At 43.7% G+C, this 20872-nt stretch overlaps 1 protein-coding gene across 1 annotated transcript in view; it reads left to right on the forward strand.

Annotated features, from left to right (window-relative positions):
* Positions 1–20537, forward strand: part of FAM124A (family with sequence similarity 124 member A) — a 42057-nt gene extending 21520 nt beyond the window's left edge. Inside the window, exons 3-4 of the mRNA XM_072854499.1 lie at positions 6947–7686; positions 19737–20537. Coding sequence (XP_072710600.1) covers positions 6947–7686; positions 19737–20537 — 1541 coding nt within the window. The remainder of the gene's footprint in view (positions 1–6946; positions 7687–19736) is intronic.
* The last annotated feature ends 335 nt before the right edge of the window (positions 20538–20872 follow it).

A 20872-nucleotide genomic window follows, 5' to 3' on the forward strand; every position in this document is an offset into this window, starting at 1 on the left:
TGTGAGTTTAAGTTGCCTCTTCTTGTAACCTACAGCTGGACAGTCAGCCCCCAGGCAACACACACATACCTTTATACCAAGTGTGAACTGCTCCTTGTCTGCCAGGTAGGTGGGGGACAAGTGAGAAAGCTGCAGTACTGTGAATGAGGACATGAGGGAAATAGGGACTGAGAGTATATCTGTGACCTACGAGTCCCTGACTCTTTGCCTTGCTATGAGCAGTCATCAGCCTGACTAAAGGAGTCAAAGAAGTTGGTTTTGGAGGATGTAATGGAAGACATGACAATCACATAGTTCAAGAGCATTTCTCCCATAACTCTCGTCACAAAAGCTCATCTCGTTTGTTGACAAAGTGGTACAGCAAGATAAGATATTAGAACAAGAATGATCTTCAAGATAAGCATGTAGGCCCACAAACTTTCCCTCCAATTTTAGTTGCATAGCTGAGGCGCCCAAGATGGAAGTGGAGTTACTTGGTTCCCACTACACTTGTGGGCAGTGGAGAGTGATGGGCCTTATCTGAAGTTTGATTCTGTCTCTCACCACGAACTAGAAAAGGAGCCCAGGACAGCCAGCCTCCTGCTGGAGGGACATCTGTCAGGTACCTAACCTTCCATGGGGTGACTCTGGGCCACAATGGTTGTGTTTCCTATGAAGAAGATGAGGGTCATATGGTTCTGAAGGCAAGCCGAGATGGTGATCTTGGCACCATAGACCATATGACTGCAAACAGGAGAACGAGTGTCAGGGTGCAGTTGCATGATCAGCTTAAGATGTGTAGCTACACAAGTACCCAGGCCAACGTAAGGGAGTGGGCAGGAGTGCGTGGAGAGGTGAAGGATGTGAGATGGAGCGAGATGGCTCCTTTCAACAGCAGCTTAAGTTGATCACGAAAGGTTATCCTTAGGCAGGGCAGGGGAATGTAGCTGGTGGGGGAGGGATGAGAACTCACCTGGGACTGTAGCACAGTGGGGAGTTTCAGCAATTGCTGCACCATCTAACAGCAAAGGTACCACATGATGAGACCCGCCATTGCCTTTGCTTGAGCATGCAGGGCCTCTGTGGGCATTAAGTATCACTTTTTGATAAGGTTCATTCCCGCAGGGTTGGCTGCATGCTGTACACTAAGGGCAATGACACTTTGTAAGACTCTTCATATTAATGTACCAGAGAAAGCTTTTTATCTCCATCAGGCAGATAACGGGCTTAATTTTCCAGCTTTATTTTAGCTCAATACTTCTTTTGTTGTTGTTCTACAGCAACTGGATAACAGCACAGAGAGCCTATATCATGTGCTCATCTGGAGGAGCAGATTGACCATTTTGCCATGCTTGTCAGTATGCTGGTCTGCTGTGCATTGTCTATACTACCTTAGTATGGATGGAGGAGTGAGCGTCCTGGCACCATTATCTCCTTTAGAGAACATTCAACTGCAGCTCCACAGGAAAATGCTGCTCTGATGGGAGCGTGAAAGAGACTTCTCCTCTTGTCACTGTGCTGTGTGGAATATCCCCTTTCTTATTGCTTCTGAACATCCTTCATGAGTTTGAGGTAGTGTGCAAAGCAGGGCATGCTGAGAAGTACATTATCCTGCAGCCCTGCATTTGTCAGATGCTATTAAACAGCAGGGAAAGAGAATGGAGGAGCTGGTGAATCTGTCACATCCTGCTTGTTCAAAAGATTATTGATGCTGCATAATTCATCAAAGCATGACCTAGCAGTGGGTTCTGCTGCCAGAGGTGGCCGGTAACCGCTTCCGTTGCAGTTGCCCATAAAGTGATGCTCCTTGTTTATGAAAATAGCCTCTGTCTTTGTGTCTGCCCATGAGCCTTTCAGTTAATACACCTAAAATTGTCGGTCTTGCCTTGGACTCAGATAAAATGTGAAGGTCCTGTTCAGTGAGAAATGCTACCATTGTGACATTTCTTTGTGTTTTGGAATGGGTTCGAAATAGGGAAATACTGACATTTTCTGTGCAACAGAAATCCCGAGAAGTTTCAATTAGGAAATATTATAGTGCTTTTTTTCTGACATTATTTATACAGTGATTATTGTTTTTTACATTCCCATAGTTGAAATATTTTGATTTACTAGCAATGAACAAAATATGCTGATCTGTAATGTTCAGTTTTGAATTATTTCATTACTTCCTGATAGCAGTTATTTCCTGATAATGAAGTACTGCTCGATGGGCATTGCAATTCAGAAGCTTGGCGCATTCACTCTGACCCTCTCCCACTGCCTGACTTACATCTCCTGTAGTGCATCATGCAATTTGGTCAGAATGAAATGTGAAATCTTACTGCTTGATGCAGCGATGAAGGAATCTCGTCTGTATGGTGTAAGAGAGGTTCAGGCATTGCTTCCCGTGAAGCAGCATGCCACAGCAGGAAAATGGAAGTTCGTGTTCCAGTGTTCAGATACTCAATGCAATATTGCGGGTCAGCTAAAAAAAATATTTATGTCAAGTATTTATAGGTTGAATACTTCCTCTGAGTTTCCTGGATAGAAGATTGAAAATGTAGCTGGCTAGAAAATTGAAAATATCTGCCACAGTTTGGAAATGCCCTTTCCCATGCACAAACGGGGGCCAGGATCCAGTCTGCCTGAAATCTCTTTGCCATAGACTCCATCCTAGCTCACATACTCACCAGGTTTGCCTAACCCTGCAGGTAACTCTTCATTAAATATCTCCTGGTGAGTCCAAGAGGTCTTTAGGTCCTTATCTGGATTCACCAACACAGGGTTAGGAGAGATTTCAGGGAGACAGGTACTTACCTCCTTCCTAAGCTCTGCTATGGGCTGGTTTTAGGCAGTCAGTGGATTTCTAGCCAAGTCCACTGGAGAAGCCTGGAAAATCAGATGTCATCAAGACTGCTGAAGATGGTGACTTCTCCTGAAATAGTAAAGTGGTTGGAGCACTGCCCCGAGAAGGGACAGGTCTTCATGCAGGGCAGCTCCAGGGGGAACGCAACCTGGGCCTCTCACAGCGTAAAAGAGGGACCAGACTGCCAGGTCGTGGCCAGATAACCCAGTAACCGTTCTGCTGGAGCCACGTGTGCAAGAGTCCTGGGGCCAAAAAGCAAATGCAAGAAGGAGACTTCTCTAACCTAGGGCTATTCAGGTGGCATGGGAGAAAACTCTGCTCATTTCTTCTAGGGACATTTTGCCTCTTGTGTGGTTTAATGTAAAATGCATACATACTCCAGGCAGAAGGAGTTGTAGCTCCAGTTCCCTGTACCTCCAGGTGAGCCTAGCTGCTTCCCTGCTGCTAGGGTTGCTGACCTGAAGTTACACCTGCCTGTGCCTGCTTTGGGCCAGGAGCCCTGCCTTCCTAGCCAGTGCAGCAAGGATGGTGCTACCAGATACCGGAGTCTTTCTGGCACCTCTCGGGGTGGTGGCTGCCCCCCCCCTCACCCTCCACGCCGAGGGGCAGAGCACTTAACCCATTGCTTCCCACTTCACCCATGGGTGTTTGTGTCACTAGATCGCCACTGTTGTCATAGCCGTCCCGCTGGGCACCTCTGGCCAGGGGAGGGCTGGGCAGCTCTGGATGCCAAGAGGGTTGTCCTCTGCAGGTGCCCCTGTTCCCTACAGCGTGAGGTGGGGAGGAAAGGAAATAGGAAGGCAAGATCATCCTCCGCAGGTTTTTCAGAGGTGGCAGCCTCTCTCCATGCGCTCAGCAGGGGACATGGGCAACTGGGCTAGACAGGCAGGTACCTGTCCTGTCTGTCCCCAAGACAAGGCAGCTTGAACATCAGTGAAGTCGTACAGAAATGAGGCAGCTGGCACAGACAGACTTGGCAGCACCCACTGCTTTCTGTCAGATTGTCTTTCTGATGAAAAGATCCTGGTTTCTGGGCAGGGAATGGAGGGGAGGAAGAACCAAAGGGCAAGACTGCTATTCTGCTTTGCAGGAGTTTCTTTTTTCTCCACTCACCAATATTGCATTAGTAACAAAATAAAAATAATATGTAGAGAAGGACTCATCCAAAGCTCCATCATAAAATATCAGGCCACCTTCAGCTCCCAGCTTTAGGCCATCAGGTGTGACAGCCCCGCAGCATTTGGGCTGACTGCTTTAACCTCTCATGGGTGGTTAATACTACCTAACAGAGGAGTAAAAAGTTTAGAATTGTAAAATACTCTTTCAATCCTGGTAGTAATTACGTCTTAGCAATGTTAGTGCTTTGCCAACTCAGAGAGAACTAATCCCCTTCTGTCATAGGAAAGAAAAAAATGTAATAGCTGTGAGAACTGTGGAGCTTATTTTGAAATAGATGCCTCAGCATTTTGATATTTTCTGTGGGATTAACTAGTAACACAGGAAGGCTAATACATATGCAGAGCTTTCATTTGCTTCTGTGACAATTTGCCAGGGGCAAATTGAACTGTGTCATGAGAAATAGTGTCGTTTCCCCCCTTTCCTTGTCAGTTGAAGCAAAAAGACTTGTTGGTAACATAGAAACAATTTCCAGCTTATCATCAGTTCAGGGGAAGTTTCTCTTAGCTCCCTGCCTCATATTTCTGCTTTTCTTATGTTTCTCTCTTACCAAAACAGAAAGGGCTGCCATTTTATAAGCACAGAAGCCCCGTAATGAAAGGTGTAAAAGTGTTGCAGTAAAAGCATCTTTGCCAACATAAAATAGATACTGAAGCTCTTTCTGTACTGATTTGTTACACTTTTCTCCCTTCAGCATAGTTGCTTCTAGCTCAAAAAAAGATGATTTGCTCTGCTGTACGTATAACCCTGGCTCCTGATGATGGCTTTGTGCTGTGCTTTGGTGGTCTTCTGAGGCTGGCTCTGCGAGCATCTGGTGCTGATGGGCACAGGCAGCGATGGCTGCAGAATACTAATGATGGGGCTGGCTCCCCCAAGGCTCCACTTTTGAAAAATGCTTTAGCCATTCAGTGTCCATGCACCATGCTGAGCAACAGGAGGGCAGAAAAGCCATGCTCGGGGATTTTTTTTTCAATGCAGAGCAAGAAGCCGACAGGAACGATGGCTCTTTGCTTCACATTGTTGTGCCCAGGCTTCTTTCAGAGCTGCAGTCATTTATATGCATAAATATCAAGCCTGTCACTTGTTGCAGGCTTTGATAGCATTTGTGTAACAAAGGAAACAGAGGGAGAAAAGAACTGAACATCTTCTATTCCAGTCTTAGAAAATGAATGACTGCATAGCTATGGCAATTACTTTCTTTCTGGTTTTATTAGATCACTGTCCTCTGCAATTTGTTTTCCTTCCTGTCCTGCTGTCCCATCTAAAGGACCATGTGAGGACCTCCCCCCACACCCCTTTTGTCTTTCTCCCACACTGTGACTATCCACAGGGGATATCTCAAAGAATTACCTACCGGTAACAATTGCCCCAGCAAAGCCTCTTGCCATATACTGACACAGATTTTTTTTTTGCTTCAATTTTTTTCTTCCATGAGCCATCTGACAAAGTCACTCCATATCACCCATTTCATGCAGAGATATGAGAACTCTGCTGTAATTGTATTTTTTATTATTTACTTGATTTTTCTATATCTCCCCTAGGCAAAATGCATGCTTGCTATTTGCTCTGCGTACCATATCTTTCTGCAGCTTCTAAATTGAGGCTGATGGTATGTTTACAGGTCATCTCTGGAAAGCTATGTAGTTGCGTCTAGCTTTTCTCTGGGTCTTGCCGCTATTCTGTATTGAAAGACAACTAAAATACACTACTTGTATAATACTGCTTTTCCATTAAAGCAATTGCTGAATTATCACAGGAATGTTATTCTGATGCCAGGAGGGAGGAGGGAGAGGTTCGTACTGATTGCCAATAGGAGGGGAAACAGCCTGTGAGACAATCCCCCTATTAAATGTGGTCTGCACAATGAAAAGCTTGGGAAGCCTTTCTACATTCACACATTTAGGCTTTGTGCCCAGGCTCGGGGTCTCAGACATGGAAGTGGTTTCAGAACACCACACAGCAAAAATATCCAGATTACCTGGGTAATTTATTAAACTGTCTTGGATCTCCAGTCACATGCATCTCTATCGGCATGCAACTCCAGCAGAACAAAGTGACAATTTCTCCCCTACCCTCCAACCAGCCATTGCTCCGCTTCTCAGCTATCAAAGAGCTTTCAGGGACAACAACAGATAGAGCCCCAGTGAACATTTCCAAGGCTAACTAGAGGTTTCTTTTTTCCCCTTAGTAATTTTTTGTGCTTCCTGCTTTTACCAGTCCTCCCTAATCTTATAAAAACCTTGAAGCAGTAGTATTATGGTCTTGATGGTCTGAAGATATAAACAGTGCAGGATTTGTAGCGACAAGTAATATCTTTTCCTGAAGAAGGACCTGTGTGCCTGAAGGCTTGTCTGTTTTTTTTCCCAACTGTATCAGTTGGTCTAATAAAAGATATTACATCTCCCTACAAACTTTGCCTTACTTATTAAAACAGTTGCCTCCAGGACACAGAACACTCTTAACTGGGTGGAAAACTCCAACGTCAAGGTGATAGAACGGAGTTCAGTGGTGTGATTTCCATGCCCTGAGCCAATTGGCACAAATTAAAACAAGGTGGGATGAACAGTGTCCACCCTGATCATTCTGCACATCATTAGTGTCCCTTTCACCCCCAGTCTATGTCAGTATTTTTGTCTTTCCTACCTCTCAGCTGTATGGGGCAGCTCTTTTCTAACACAGAAATGCACATTGGGTAACGTCTTTTGGATGCTACCTCTGTAGAAACAGCAACTCTTATGGTATGCTTGTTGAAACTTCTCTGTCTTCTGATTATTTTTTGGTTGCTATATCTCTGTACATTATTTTTAGTTTACTGCAGGTGAGCTTGAGAGAGATGAAAGAAAAGCCCAGTGTGACTGAGTAGACTTTCTCCTCTAAGGATCACCTAAATGTTGACAACTTGGTTACAAATCTTAAAGGATATTTTTCTTTTTATACTCTCAGGTGAACTCTCTGTGGAAGGCATACAAGACCCATTCCTTGTTAGTGTGCATATTATCACAGACCCAGGTGAATCCAAGTCTCTTCAGAAAGCTATCGATAAGCTTCTAGCCTGGATCCATCCGGACCTCCAGCTGTTTCGAGTCTCAGAAAGACGAGTGCCCAAGAAGCGCAGGAAGCCAGGTAAGGCTGGTGTTTCTCAGCCAGCCCTTGCCATCATTCTGTTTCTGCAGGAGGAATACGGAGAAGAACCGATCTTGCAGCTCCACGAAACCTTTCAGCGGCCACCTTGGCATTACCACCACACAGAGCAAGTGCATGGGAAGTTCCTCCCTTACATGCCATGCAGCCAGGACTTTTACACTTTGGCTCCAGAAACTCCTCTGTGGGCCATTCGCCCAGTGCACTACGGGAAAGAAATTATCCGCTTCACTATATACTGCAGGAGTGAAAACTTTGTTGACATTTTGAAACTGTACGAGTTAATACTGAAAAGACCAGTATGTCAGAAAAAAGTGGACTTTTGTGTTTTTCCTGTCTATTCTAACATGGAAATAGACATTCAGTTTTCTTTAAAAAAACTTCCGAAAGGCCAGATGCCAATACCGACAGAGTCAGCGGTGCTGGAGTTCAGAGTAAAAGATGTGGGGCAGCTTGTGCCTCTCTTGCCCAACCCTTGCAGCCCCATCAGTGAGGGCAGGTGGCAGACAGAAGACCATGATGGAAATAGGATCCTTTTGCAGGTAAGTTCAGTACACAGGGAAACAGAAGCACATTTATTGGGTTTGTGCAGGAAAGCTTAACCTGCAATGGCAGCCAGAAGAGGAGGCTTTTTTTTGTTGCTCTATCCTAGGAGAAAGAACCAGGACAGTACCGCTAAAGAACGAACTTGAAACCCCTTGCCGTGTGTGTAACTAATCAGAAAGCAGTGGATAATACTATCCAGATATCAGTCAACCTCAGTTTATGCAAAGAGTGATGTGAGATGAGGTAGCTGTTTAAAAGAATGAGGAGAGAAGGAGTTATGAGCCCAAGTGGAGAAATGATGGCTGATGGGTGTAGTTTTATAAGAAATATGGGCACAGAACTGACAGGGGTTTATAAAATAGCTCTCAGTTATGAGATTTTTATGGAAGACAAGCAGAATTCCTGATGGTACTCATTATTTTCTAGCATCACAGTGTGACAAACTGCATCTCTCTTTTGCACAGTGATTATGAGGATGGGGAGAGAGGTGGTGAAGGAAAAGAAATGCACCCTGAAGAGCAGCCTAAGAGAGACATTCCCACAGACTCTCTTTTTGAACTAATCTCAAGTGCTCGTAACCAAGTCCTGGGAGTTTATTTGTTAGGACATCTGTAGGCACCATATCTGGGCAATGTATCAGCATGCTCTGCTTCACTACACCGCATCCGAGGGAGATAAAGGCGATAACAAGCAGCAAGCTTTTAATAGCTGCCTGCCCTGCAGAGAGGGTATCTGTGGCAATCCAGAGCCAGGTTTATGTGCATTCCTGCACTGCAGAGGTATTTATTGCTTCTTAGCATTCGAATCAAGGAGCACAGACCCTCAACTTTGGAAGGCTGTTCAGATTTTGAAGAAGGGTATTTTTTTTAGAGCGAATTGCATTCATGAAGCTTGTCAAATTGTCCAACCTTGTTTCTGTGGAAGAGGCATTGTGGGTGCCATCCTTCCACTGTACAGACCTCCCAGCATGCAGAGAGGTGTGTACACCCCCCTGCAGCACAGTGCCTCTGGGTTTGTAGCTCCTAGGTGGGAAAATCCAGGCACACGAGGCATCTGTGCTCTGGTGAGTCACATCCAGGTGGTGGTGAAACCTTTCGATGCCGTTTTGCAGATGCCGCCCACAGAGACACCCCATGCCAGAGCTGAACAGCACGCGTGTAGGACTCAGGAGGCAATTCAGCTTCCCTGCCCATCTGCCAAGGCAGTCACCAATTTGTCAGGGTTACTGCTTGCACTGTAGGCATGTCTGTGTTAGCCTGAGATAACTTGTAAACTTAAGCTTAGAAGAAACTAACTTACATCACGAAACTTTTACACAGAAACCACACTCACCTACGTCCCCTTTTCCCTGTTCTTTTTCAGGAGGTTTCTGCTCTGTGATAAAACTTTGGTTTATGGGATCTTGCACTGGTTTCAAGTAAATTGAAGGGAAGGGTTAAAAAAACAACAGGGCTTCTGAAGAAGGCTTTCAATTTCAAACCAGCAAATTTTCAGAAATAGCAGGTGACAGGCAGTACAGAGGTAAAGTGAGACTGCCAAACAGCAGGCTGAGGTAAATCCTGCAAAGAAAATCAGAATAAGATTTTAGCCATATGCACCAAAATAGAAGAGCAAAAGCCTGCTAAGCGTGGCCTCCAAGTGCAATTAATTTTCATTTCTGTTTTCAGTGAGGATGATGATGCTGAACGGGAGGGCAAACTGGCAAGTGGGAATGAAGTTACAGAAATGGAAATTATCCCGTTGAAAGTGTGGTGAAGCAAAAGAAGTTTAATGTATGCAAAATGGGGGGAAAACAGCGACTTTGGATCTAACTTACGTGACTGTAAAGTCATGAAGACTAGGTCCTGGTAGACAGGTTTTAAACAAGTCCGTACAATCAGAAGTGGAGCTCTATAACTAAACCAAAGGGAAAATGTCCTGTTTGTACTCAGATGACTACAAGCCACCAGTGCAACACAGCCATGAAAAGAAAAGTGCAGTCTCTGGTGTATACTAGAGTTAGTATCCCCTAAGGAGCGTGGGAAGGGTTTGTGCCATTGCACAAGGTCCCACGGACCTCACCTGTCTGCAGCCCTGGGCTCCAGAAAGGTGACTTCAGAGAGGTGTGGGTAGAGGGAAAGGCTCTCACCCCATGCAGAGGAATGGAGAGACTGTCTTACAAATGGAAACTGGAAGAGTCGGATCATCCGAGCCTAGCCAAAGTAAGTCTGAAGGGAGTTCTGACTGTGCTTGGAAAAGATACCAGAAGGTAAACGGCAGGAATGGGAAAAGGCTGAAAGAGACTAAATGACTCTTCTGGCACGGGAACACAAAACTGTCGATAAATAGATTTAAGTTGGCAGTTGTACATATTGATGGCCAACTACATAACAGTCACCTAGCAGGTGCAAACAGGTTAATACCCTGATTCCAGACAGGATGGTCAGTTAAGGAAAAGGGATTATATGGTGGAGCATAGGTTATAGGAAATACCAGATTTGGTGATCCATGGACTCCTTATATTCTTTTAACTCATTCTGAGTTCAAAACAATTACAGTATCTACCTTTTAAAGTAACAGGACTACCTTTTGACTTCTCATGGAGTGCTGCTATTAACAATGTTATCAATGCCACAGCATTGGTAATAACTTTCACTTCTTCCCAGTTATATGAACCCAAACAATGACCTCCTAGTATTTTTCAGCCTGTACATCAGTTGATACTTAGTAATCATCAGAATATTTTTATTTACTTCATATGGATACTGCACCTTTTTACAGATTAAAATTGCCAATTATACCCAAAATGGTAGATTAACATCCCTGTTAAATTACATGCAGTGTTCAATGTTTGAAGTTTGAATACACCTCCCTGATTAGACTAACAAGATGTGACCTCTGTGTTTTTCTTGGTGTGCTTACAGGGACTTGGATACTTGCCAGCCAGATTGATCCATGTTCTTAACCCATTTTGCAAATGCAATTACCAAGGGGCTTAGATAAAGTCAGTGCAAGAGAAAACAAAGTTATTCATGGGCAGGATAAGTCTGTTTAATACCACAGAAACTATTCCTTCATTTGCAAGGAAGCCCTTCAAAATTATTTTGTCACAGTAGCTTTTCCACATTGGCAAGTTATCTCCAAGGGTGCAGCTATATACCAGCTGAGGCAAAGGGTAAAGCTTCAGTTGGCTTTAGCAGGAGCAAGGCTTAAGAGCGTGTTTGCATCTTGCGGGAAGACACCCACACTGCTTCACCAGTGCTAAACCCAGAAGCAGGAGCTCTGGGGAGCTCTTGTCAGAGCAGTGGGAAGAATATGTAAATAATGTAGCTAAGAATATACCGTATACTGGTATACTGAATATACTGCCAGTTTTATAGGTCTTGCCCAAATTCCTGGCTGCCTCTGGGCATAATCCACCCAGAGACAGCTGAAGTGCTGATGAACTTGCACTCCTGACAGTGCAATGTGGGAAGCAGGAATAACTGTTTGGAACTGGCTTGGCCATGCATGTTTGGGAAGCAGGGATAGTAAGCAGAGAGAAGAAAGTGCATAGATGGCTTCTTTAAATGATGAGAATGTCTTTGTATAGGGTAGGAAAGGTAAAATAACATTTTGGCAGAATGTCCTAGCTACTCTGCATGGGGGGGAGGGACATGCAGACATACTTGGGAGGAAGGTGGGCAACAGCAAATTAATATTATAAATAAAATACCTGGGTGGTGAGTCAGCACTTAAGCATAAGACCTACTACCATTTTACATGCCAAAGGGTACCTGAGCCACCCAGAAGAGGTGTCCTGGCAGATTAGACTCAGGACCTACAGGAGGGCTGTGCCTTCCTGGAATGCCAGGCAGGCACCCTAGGAGGTACCAGAATGGACCAAACACCTATGTTCAGGCACCTGATTCACCCTATAATAACCAATTTCTTGCTGAAACTCCTCCCCCTCCACCATCTTCAGCACCAAGAAGCAAACAACGTTGCCAGAAAGCCAAGACAAATAAAAATCTCAAGAAATGTGTGGTTTGTTACCAGTCTATGCTAATCCTGCCTGAAACAAGGTAGTGAAATCTGGCATTGTAAGGCTTTTATGCCAGTTATTGTGCTAATGAACCTGTACTGTTTATGGGGTGGCTATTTTCTGCCTAGCGTTGCGCTGTAGAGCATCCTTGAAATAACAGTGCAAGTGTTACCTGATCACAGCTTTTAGTTCGATTGATTTTTTTAGCTGATTTGCTGAGTTGATCAGCCAATGTTCTTCTTACCTGTACCAGACAACCGTAACTTTGAGTTCGGAAGTGGTATAATCATATTTAGGAAACATGATTTATTACCTGAAGCTTTGGTTCTGAGAAAAGATTGCTTGTGGACCCAACCATTAAGAATGATTAACCTGCTGCTGTGCTACCTGCAAGCTCAGGTCTCTGCTACCTTGGAGATTTCTCCATTGTTTGGTGTACAAATTGAGTACTCTAGATCTATGGTCAGGCAGTAGTCATCCCCTAATGGTTTCATGAGGTCAGCTGCAGTCATTTATGGGCAAGATCAGTATGTTACTGTTGAATACGTCCTTGGAGTTGCCAGAAGGCAATCTGGGCATGCAGATATCTGCCAGCTCCATGCATAAAGGCATTCTGTGCTAGGCATTTGCAGTGCAAAATGCCTGAAGACAGGAAGCAGCATGAAGGTTACATGCCTACATGGACATCAGCAAATATGTTATACAGAAAAAAGAACCAAAAGCTTATAGCTGAAAACCTCTTTGTTTATTCAGTGTATTATATACAGGTGTCTGTGAGACTCATGAACTCATCTCTTCATCCCCTTTTATCTGGGGCCACGAGGAGAACAAAAGTGCCTTTATTTCCCTCAGCTTATTTAAAACATGTACCTATCTGCATGAAAAGTGTGGTAGTCAAACCTCACACTCAAGATAGCTGAACGCAGAAATCAGGGAGAGAGATTTTTCCATGGTGCACAACTGACCCAGTGTGTTTTAGGGAGCAGACACAGTGCTGGAGACTGGCCGTAACTGAAGCAAGGACCTGGGACAAGAGGACTCAGACGATGCAGAAAATACCCTGTCTTAGATATATGGGCAGCAAGGGTGGGTATTACTGAGCTGCTGAGGTCAAAATAATTACAAGATCTGAGGTTAGGACAAAGCTTTTCCTTTTCCTCTCCCAGCCCAAACTGAGACTAAAAGAAACATTTTACTCTCCTCTGCAGCACGAGGAATGGTTTGCCTCTCAAGCTTATCTTGGCCAAGGAGAGGCAAATCTTGGAGACTCAGGGTCCACTTCTGTTTCTGTTGAGAGGTTTAGGACACAGATCAGTGTGGTCATGGTTGCATTTACTTCAGCTGACCCACCAAACCCTTCCAGACCTCACCTGGCTCTGCATTTCTTCTCTCCAACACAAAGCAGTGTTCCTTCTCCTTCCCTTAGTTTCCAGTTTGGGTGCCTTGATGGTCATCCAGCATTCGTATGATCTTGATAAAACATGTAAATAGTCTAGGAGCATTAGTCAATCTACTACCATTTTAGGGGCCTTGGGATTTGTGGCACTTCTGTCTTACGCCCCTGCCTGAAGCATACAGCAATTTAGTGTCCTGAAAACTGAAATGCTTTCATCTGCCTAAGGTGTCAGCAGGCTCAGTAAAGAAATGGCTTAATGATTTGTAAAACAATGAACACAAGGTCAGACTGGATGATATAAGGTACCCCTGTAGTCTTCAATGCAGTTAAATCATCTCATCCCTGCTACTCAAAGCATTACCAACTACAAAGTCTGGGAAATAAAGGAAAGAAAGTGCAGTCCCACTGCTGCAGTCTTGAGTCACTACAGTTAAGTACAAGTAGAAGAGAGAAAGATGAGCAAGTAAACGAGGAAGCAGAGAAGGTGAAAAGGAAAGACAAAAACAGGCAGAGAGAGGGCACTTTTGCAGAGAACCGTTTGGTCTGCAAGAACAAAAATGGAGGTGAAAAAAGAGCTTCAAGCTTGCTTGAATTAATAGTGCAGATAGAGCAGATCTGAACACAAACAGGAAGAAAGGCAAGAAAAGCATCAAGGACAAGCAAGGATGTATACAGGGCTCCTTTACAAAAATTACTTTTAGTTTCTGTTGAAACTGGTGAAAAAGACAGGCTTTTGGAGTAAAAATTGACTCAGTCAAGGGAGGTGCCTTAAGCTGATTTAATTAACCTGTAAGTCTAATACTAGCCTCCTGTTTTTAAAAATCTTCTGCTCTTTTTCCTTTCCTTTTAGTGCTATAGTTGTTTGGTTCTTCTTAGTGCTAATGATTGGTTTTGGGGGGGACACAGCCAATCAGTCACTAACTCAAATAGGAGGAGATTTTTAAATTGTTTTTCTTCATCCTAAGGTACTTTCTCTCTGTCTTTTCCATTAGTGCAGTTATGTTTCATGGCATAGTAAGATCTCTGATGACATCCAGCAAAAACTCTTGAGAGTGAATATATTTAGTGTTACAAGACACCCACCTGTTCTAGTTTGGTAAACACAGTATGTGCCACTTTTCAAATATGTTCAATTTTAAATCAAATTTGTGCATTTTGCCTTTTGATATGCTGCCCTTCTGAATACATTTTGCCTTTCAAGTAAGACTTACTATGGTGATACTGAGGACTAACCTCTGCCCCTTTTTCTTGTGTTGATTTTTTTTTCCCCTCTGATCAATCCTACTGGTTTTAATACAATTAAACAAACACCGTCACACTCCTGTTGAGCAAGGCAGGCAAAATCTGGGCTCGCGATGGTGATGTCATTGCCGCGCTGGCTGTTTGGCTGGGTTCTGACCTCAGCAGAGCCTTGCTGGTGGTGCTTAATACAGATAATATGTAATGAGATCACTATCTGCTTTCTTAAAAAGCAGATAACTTAAAATAGACTGCAGGAGCACTTGTGGATTTTGTGTGTCAGGTATAGCCAGCCCAAGCGAAGCCGAAAGTGCATTTTTGCAAGGTTCACTCCAAATTGTTTATGGCGTTCCCAGATATTTGTCATGAAATTCTTCTGCAGCCCATTGTAATACACAAAGACTCTAAATCCCTCCAGGCTTCACAAAGATTTGTGCAGAGATTATAAATGAGCAGCAGATTAGCACCAGATGAAAAAATCTGTTCTGTTAGAGAGCTAATCTCAGTCAGTTTAGTCAATGGCCGGGTTTGTTGTGTGTCTTTGTGGCGAGGTCTGACGGATCTCTCCCCTGTGTTTGGAATTTCAGTCAAAGTCAACGTGTCGGTTTGGATCGAGTCTTTGTCCTCTCAGATGGCTGACCCCCTCTCCAGCATCTCTGCCGCGCTTGCGCCTGATGCAGGCAGCGTGGCTGTACCAGGCAGGGCTCTGCCGGGCTGCAGCCAGGTAACAGGCAATACAGAAAGCAAGCTGTGAGAAGGCTGAAGATAAGGACTTAAAAAAGAAAAGAATTCAGAAAAATTAAAGCAGATGCAATGGCTTCCAAAGCCAAGGGAAGAACTGGGGAGGAGGGAGAAGGCTGTTCTGCTGAAAAGAGTAGCTGCATGTGCATCATGCTGTCCTCAAGGCACAAAAATAGGTCTTGCTGTTTTCAGCATCCCATGGCCAGAAGGGCAGTGGAAGATCAGCGTCTCCCGCTTGCTTGTCGTGGTTTCTCCCGAGAGCAGTCATACATGGAAATCCAGTTTGAACTTTGTGGGACCGTCAGGCGCTGTAAGGAGCGATCACATGAACTCAGAGGCTGCATGCAGCTCTCCCTGTACCGTGCCAGGGTGGTACGAGGGAGCACAGTCAACGGCCTTGGCACAGGACTAGGAGCTAGTTTGGCCTGAGCTTTAATCCTGGCTAAATCATCGAATCCTCAGTGTGATTTCTGACAAGCTACAGAATGTAGATATAGAAAAGTCTTATTAGTCCACATAATCCAGTTCCCTACAATATAGGATTAGCCTGTAATCTTTATTCACTAGTATTTCATGAGGTGGAGGTTCTGACACTCTACCTGTAGTGCAGTTGTGCAGTCCAATATTCTCACAGTCGGGACAGTTTTCAGTTATGTTTCTTTAAGATTAAGGTATTAAAAAAATCTCCCCCTATTATTTCCCCTTTCTGCCCATATCATGAAGAGCAGCATTGGAAAATAGGTCTTCTAAATCATAACACATCTAAACAAAAAAGGATCGAGGTAAACAATTCTTCCTATAAACAGAGCTGTTCAGAAATAAGCTGTGTTAGTGATGTCTCTTGGCCTGCCCTGCAGGCAGCCGTCCTAAGGGCAGGCTGTACTTGTCCCCTTCTCCTCGCCCATCCACCATTACCTCCTGCCAGGCCAACTGGGCTTGACCAGGAGCTGTGCCCCAGTAGGAGGAATAACAGCAAATACTTTGTATAAAAGGAAATGCTCTTATCTGTCCACTGGAATGTTCAAAGAGCTAGGAAAAAAGTTTAAAATAACAAAACCTTAAAAGTAGTATCTTACCTAAAGTAGATTTTTTTCTTAGTGTAAGTATGTTACAGTTAGGCCAGGTACTTAAAGCTGTTCGGCTGCACAGGGCAGGTTGCCCCTTCCAAGTGCTCCCACTTAGAAGCGCATTTGAGTCTCTACTTTTTATCTGCATTTTGGTAAGAAAGTTCCTACATGAGAGCCCCTGGGGTTTCTAGCAGGGGTGTTTCATCTCACCTCATCCATTTATCCTGGCGTTGCCCTCTGCTCCACACGCTCGTAGGCGATGCCTCGCGTAAGCATCCTTTTGAGTCCTAGTAATTTGGCTGCACCTGTAGTCATTGTGTTGCGTATCTACAATCCAAAACTAACACAAGCTGATTTAAACTCGAGGGTTTGTAAATGTTAGAGCTCAAAACAGCTATTCTTGTGTCTGTGCTTTATTCTCAAAATGCTTAAGACTTTACCTGTATTAATAAATTAAACGTGCCCAGGAACATTCCCAGGCACTGAAATCCCTGACATGGAGCGGCCCACACATGTGCTTGCAGGCCAGGCAGGATACAGCAGGTACCGACAATTACACAGCTGAATCAGACCCAGTATCTCTCACCAGTGGTGACCTGAGAGACCAAATTAAATTACTTTTTCTTTGGAACATGTGTCAAAAATTATGTCAGTAAATAAGAATAACAAATTATTACCATCATCTAAATGCATGAGACTTTTACTAGTGTGCAAAATATCTCTTCTATACACCAAAGCAAAATGAACACATGGGATTTATCTCTGCAGGATTTGGTTCGGCTCCAGATTGTAGACACGTAAAACTGGTGTCTAGCTGCAGGTATTTTTGTGTGAGCTACAGTCTGTTTTCTCACTGTAGTCGATGATATGTACTCAGTGCAGTCCAAGGACCTAGAGAGCAATTCAGCTAACCAGATACAGGAATTTCCTTTAGGGAAAACTGAATTGCTCTCCAGACTCCATTGGCTGTATTAACTAGACAACTAAATCCTACCTGGCATATCTGTGGGCTCTGCCTTATATGTAGATATATAGACAGATGGTATGGTCTGTGCAAGATAAGGCAAGGCTTTCATACTGCCCACAGAACTTTCTCCAGTGCAAGTGTCAGATCTGTCCCCAGAAGCCTTGTGTTTTCAGGTACAGTTTTGTCCGAGTTGTTACCAGTGCTTGTGGTCCCAAGGGCTTCCTTACCTTTTCACAAAAGAGAAGGCTGCACTTGCTTGGATCCTTGGTTTCTTTGGATGCTTGATCTGCCAAATTATCAATTAAGTCTACAAAAACACGAGGATATAGCATAAAAACTAGCCATGGTCAGGCAATCCACCATCTTCTCTCTGAGCGGTAGGAGAAGTGTTCTGGAGGTGCTCCTGTTGATTCAGCAAGCGTGGTGGTTGAGTCCATGTTGTGTAACTAATATCAGAGCTACTGAACAGAAAAAAAATAGTACCTTTGGTTAGTGCAAACAGCAATATAATGAGGAGTGTTTTCTTGAAAAAACTCATCAAGAGTGCGGTGATTTGGTTGTGTACTTTCAACGTGTCATATTGTTGTTGCTGGGTTATCCAGAAATGTTTGGTTAAGAAACAGCTAGTATTTTCTCATGGACACAAGCCTTTTATCTTGCTGAGTAATTTTTTAAACAAATTAGCTGACCTATTGCATAAATAAAATAATGTTGCGTATAGAGGTCTAAAGTGATTTCTGGTTAATGTTTTGTTGATAATTTGACTTATTTTATTTGACTCTCTTGTACTCAATTTCTTATCAGTTAATGAAACTGCTACACTACTGTGGTAAACAGCTTATTATATTATACAGAAATAGGTTATGAATTAACATACCTCATTACATATACATTGATGTATATATAGATATTCATTTACAACGCCTAAGCGAACTCCTATGGTTTGGCTGTCCTATAAATCACCTCTAGCTAGATGATCACAAATGAGCAAAACATTTTTTGCAGATGTAAAAATCCTTTTTTGCCTATAAAATCAATGCAATAAAAAACAGAGGATGGTTATGACAGATCTGGGTCACTAAGACAATGTGATGTGCACTAGCAAGATGTTAGAAGCAGCAATGTATGGAGTTCTTCTAAAGACAGCGGATATAAAGGACCTCCTTGGTTGCCAGGTCTCATCCCTTTCTGTCATGTCATATAATCTCTTTGGTAAAATGATCAAGCTCCATCTTTATCCATTATTTACCCCAGAAGACTATTCTACTTCTGTTGTGATTAGAAACCTTTTATTAGTTTGTGATTCAGGTTTTTTAATGGGTAGTTCATCTTTTTTTTTTTTTTTCTTGTGGCTGCATCTTTTTCAGTTTCAGTTTATTCTTTTTCACATAGGCATGATTTGAGTCAAGTGCAGAATTCTGGATGAGGCCATAGCAGTGTTGTACACAGTGCATTAATACTTTTTTAACTCACTCTAGGCTGCCCAGAATCGCGTTTGTTACAGCCTTGTCACTTTAACAGCACATAGTGACCAAGATACCTATTACTTTCTCCTCTGTTGTTTCCAACTGACAAGTCCCATAGCTGAGATTAATGTTTATACTCAAGGGTATGATCTCGCACTTTGTCCCACTGTCCCTTTTGGGACAGAAATCTAGCATTTTGTATTATGTGAGAAATTCCAGTAAGAAGAATTTAAATTAAACTTTTTAAAATGCGAACTTCTAAAGCCTTACTGAGATAAGTGGGATGATGAAAAACCTTATGATTGCTCAGACACTAGGGGCTCAATTCAGTTACCCACACATCAGTGTCTAATCCCATAGGAAGGTCACCTGGCCTCCAGCAGCTTCTTGAGAAGAACATTGGCTCCCCATTTGTCACAGCTGCTGTGCAAATGCTCAAGTATCTGGCAGGTAGACAACTGAATCCTGCCCTAGGGATGAGATTCAGGTCCAGATTCAGATCACAACCATCAGGTTAGGTCTTCAGTCTAGGTGTCTACAAGCAAATTAGGTGTCCAAAGCTGTTCTTAAAGTCATTAGGAGCTAGATAATAGAGCAAGTGGGTTCTGGGGTGCACTGTTCAACTAACCAGATGTGAAAGAGAAAATGTGAAAGAGTTGAAAGAAGTAGTAAATTCCCATTGAGACAACAGAGAATGAGGTTGCTTGCTAAAGGCTTTTTGATGTTTCGGAGGAAAAAATAAAAACATTTGCACCACAGTAAAGAAGAAATGAGAAATAATAATGATGGTAACATACATACATCTCCCATTTCTTCATTTTTGTTCTTTAGCTGTTCACTAAGGCAGTAACGTTGGAAGACAGAATATGAATGAATCTGAACAAGTCAATAGTAAGTGAGAATTTCAAGCTAGTGTAATTCAGCCCACAAGGCAGGGCTCCTCTACCATTTATTCTTGTTGTCTTCAAGGCTCCTTATGTAAATATTTGGGATTTTGGCAGGGTGCTTTCTCTTTGTTACTGAAGTGAAACATTTGCTGCAAGCATACTGAATGAAGTCTGCTTCGTAATTATTTGCAGTAACAACTCAGCAACGGAGACTTACGGTTGTAAAAGACTGCCAATTCTGTATTAATGTGATCTTCTTTTCTCCCTCTCCTGGCTGCAGCAAGCACGCAGTTGGTGTAGGAAGTCTGCAAAGCAGAACAAGCAACCATATCCATCTGTGTCAACAGATTCCCACTTCACCACTCTGCCAGCCTTTCTTCCTCAGAGCCACCGATCTGTCCCTGAACAACCAAAAGAAATGGGTCAAAACAAGGTACATCACACAAACGGCCTTGGTCATCCTCTTGGTTTCTCCCAGCAGGACCTGAGACACAGTGATGGAGGAGACTTCACACGCAGATCCAGCAGTGCCTCCAGCATTTCATGGTCATTTCAACGAAGCAAGTCTCTGTTCTGCTTGCCCACAGTGGACTCCTCAGCCTCAGAGACTTTTCATTTCAGTGAACCATTTCAGTTTTTAAATACTGGGTCACATGCAACCAGGTTAAAAACATGGAGATGCAGCCCCAGGCTTAACATTGATGATTTGGAGGGTGCCCAGGAGACTGATGTGGACACAGGGATGAAGCTGTCCTTCTCAGACCTATCGGTGGTCTCTGCATACTCTGCCCTTAATGGATTTTGCAATGACTTGGAAGCCTCTCTTCCCCCACAGAAGCAAGCCGTCGGTAAGACTAAACAGGCAGCCACCAGTGGAAGGCCTGTATCAGCTATGTGCAATACCTTTGAGTCAGTTGATGGTTCACTGCCTTCTCTCTCTGACTGGTCTTCCAGCTCATTCACGTCAGCATCTCTATCCAAGCAGCCCAAACAGGCCTCGAGAGCAGCTCCTTGTTCTCTGGATGATCGTAGTAGAGTTTGCCCAGCTTCACCAGCTAATGAAGAAGAATTTTACATCTGAGATTTCTCTATCTTATACCTTCCAGGGCAAATGTGTTCTACTTGTGAATGACAGCAGTGGGCCCACCTTGAGCTTGCAGAAGGTTCGTCACTGAGGAGAACGTGACGCAGCAGACCACGAAGAAAGCATTCGGATCCCTCATTTGGGTGTCCCCAAACTATGTACAGTAAAGCAGTCTGAGCTTGTACCCTGTACATTTGTGCTGGAGGGGATGCTTGTCTACAGCAGTGCAAGGTGGATGGTTTCTGTGACTGACCCTTGGACTGGTGGTGAAGGAAATGCCAGAAGAGGCACACAATAATCCAGTTTTCTTTGGCAGAACTGAAGAGTAATTT

The sequence above is a fragment of the Ciconia boyciana genome, chromosome 1, assembly GCF_034638445.1.
Source record: "Ciconia boyciana chromosome 1, ASM3463844v1, whole genome shotgun sequence".
Classification (NCBI taxonomy): Eukaryota; Metazoa; Chordata; class Aves; order Ciconiiformes; family Ciconiidae; genus Ciconia; species Ciconia boyciana.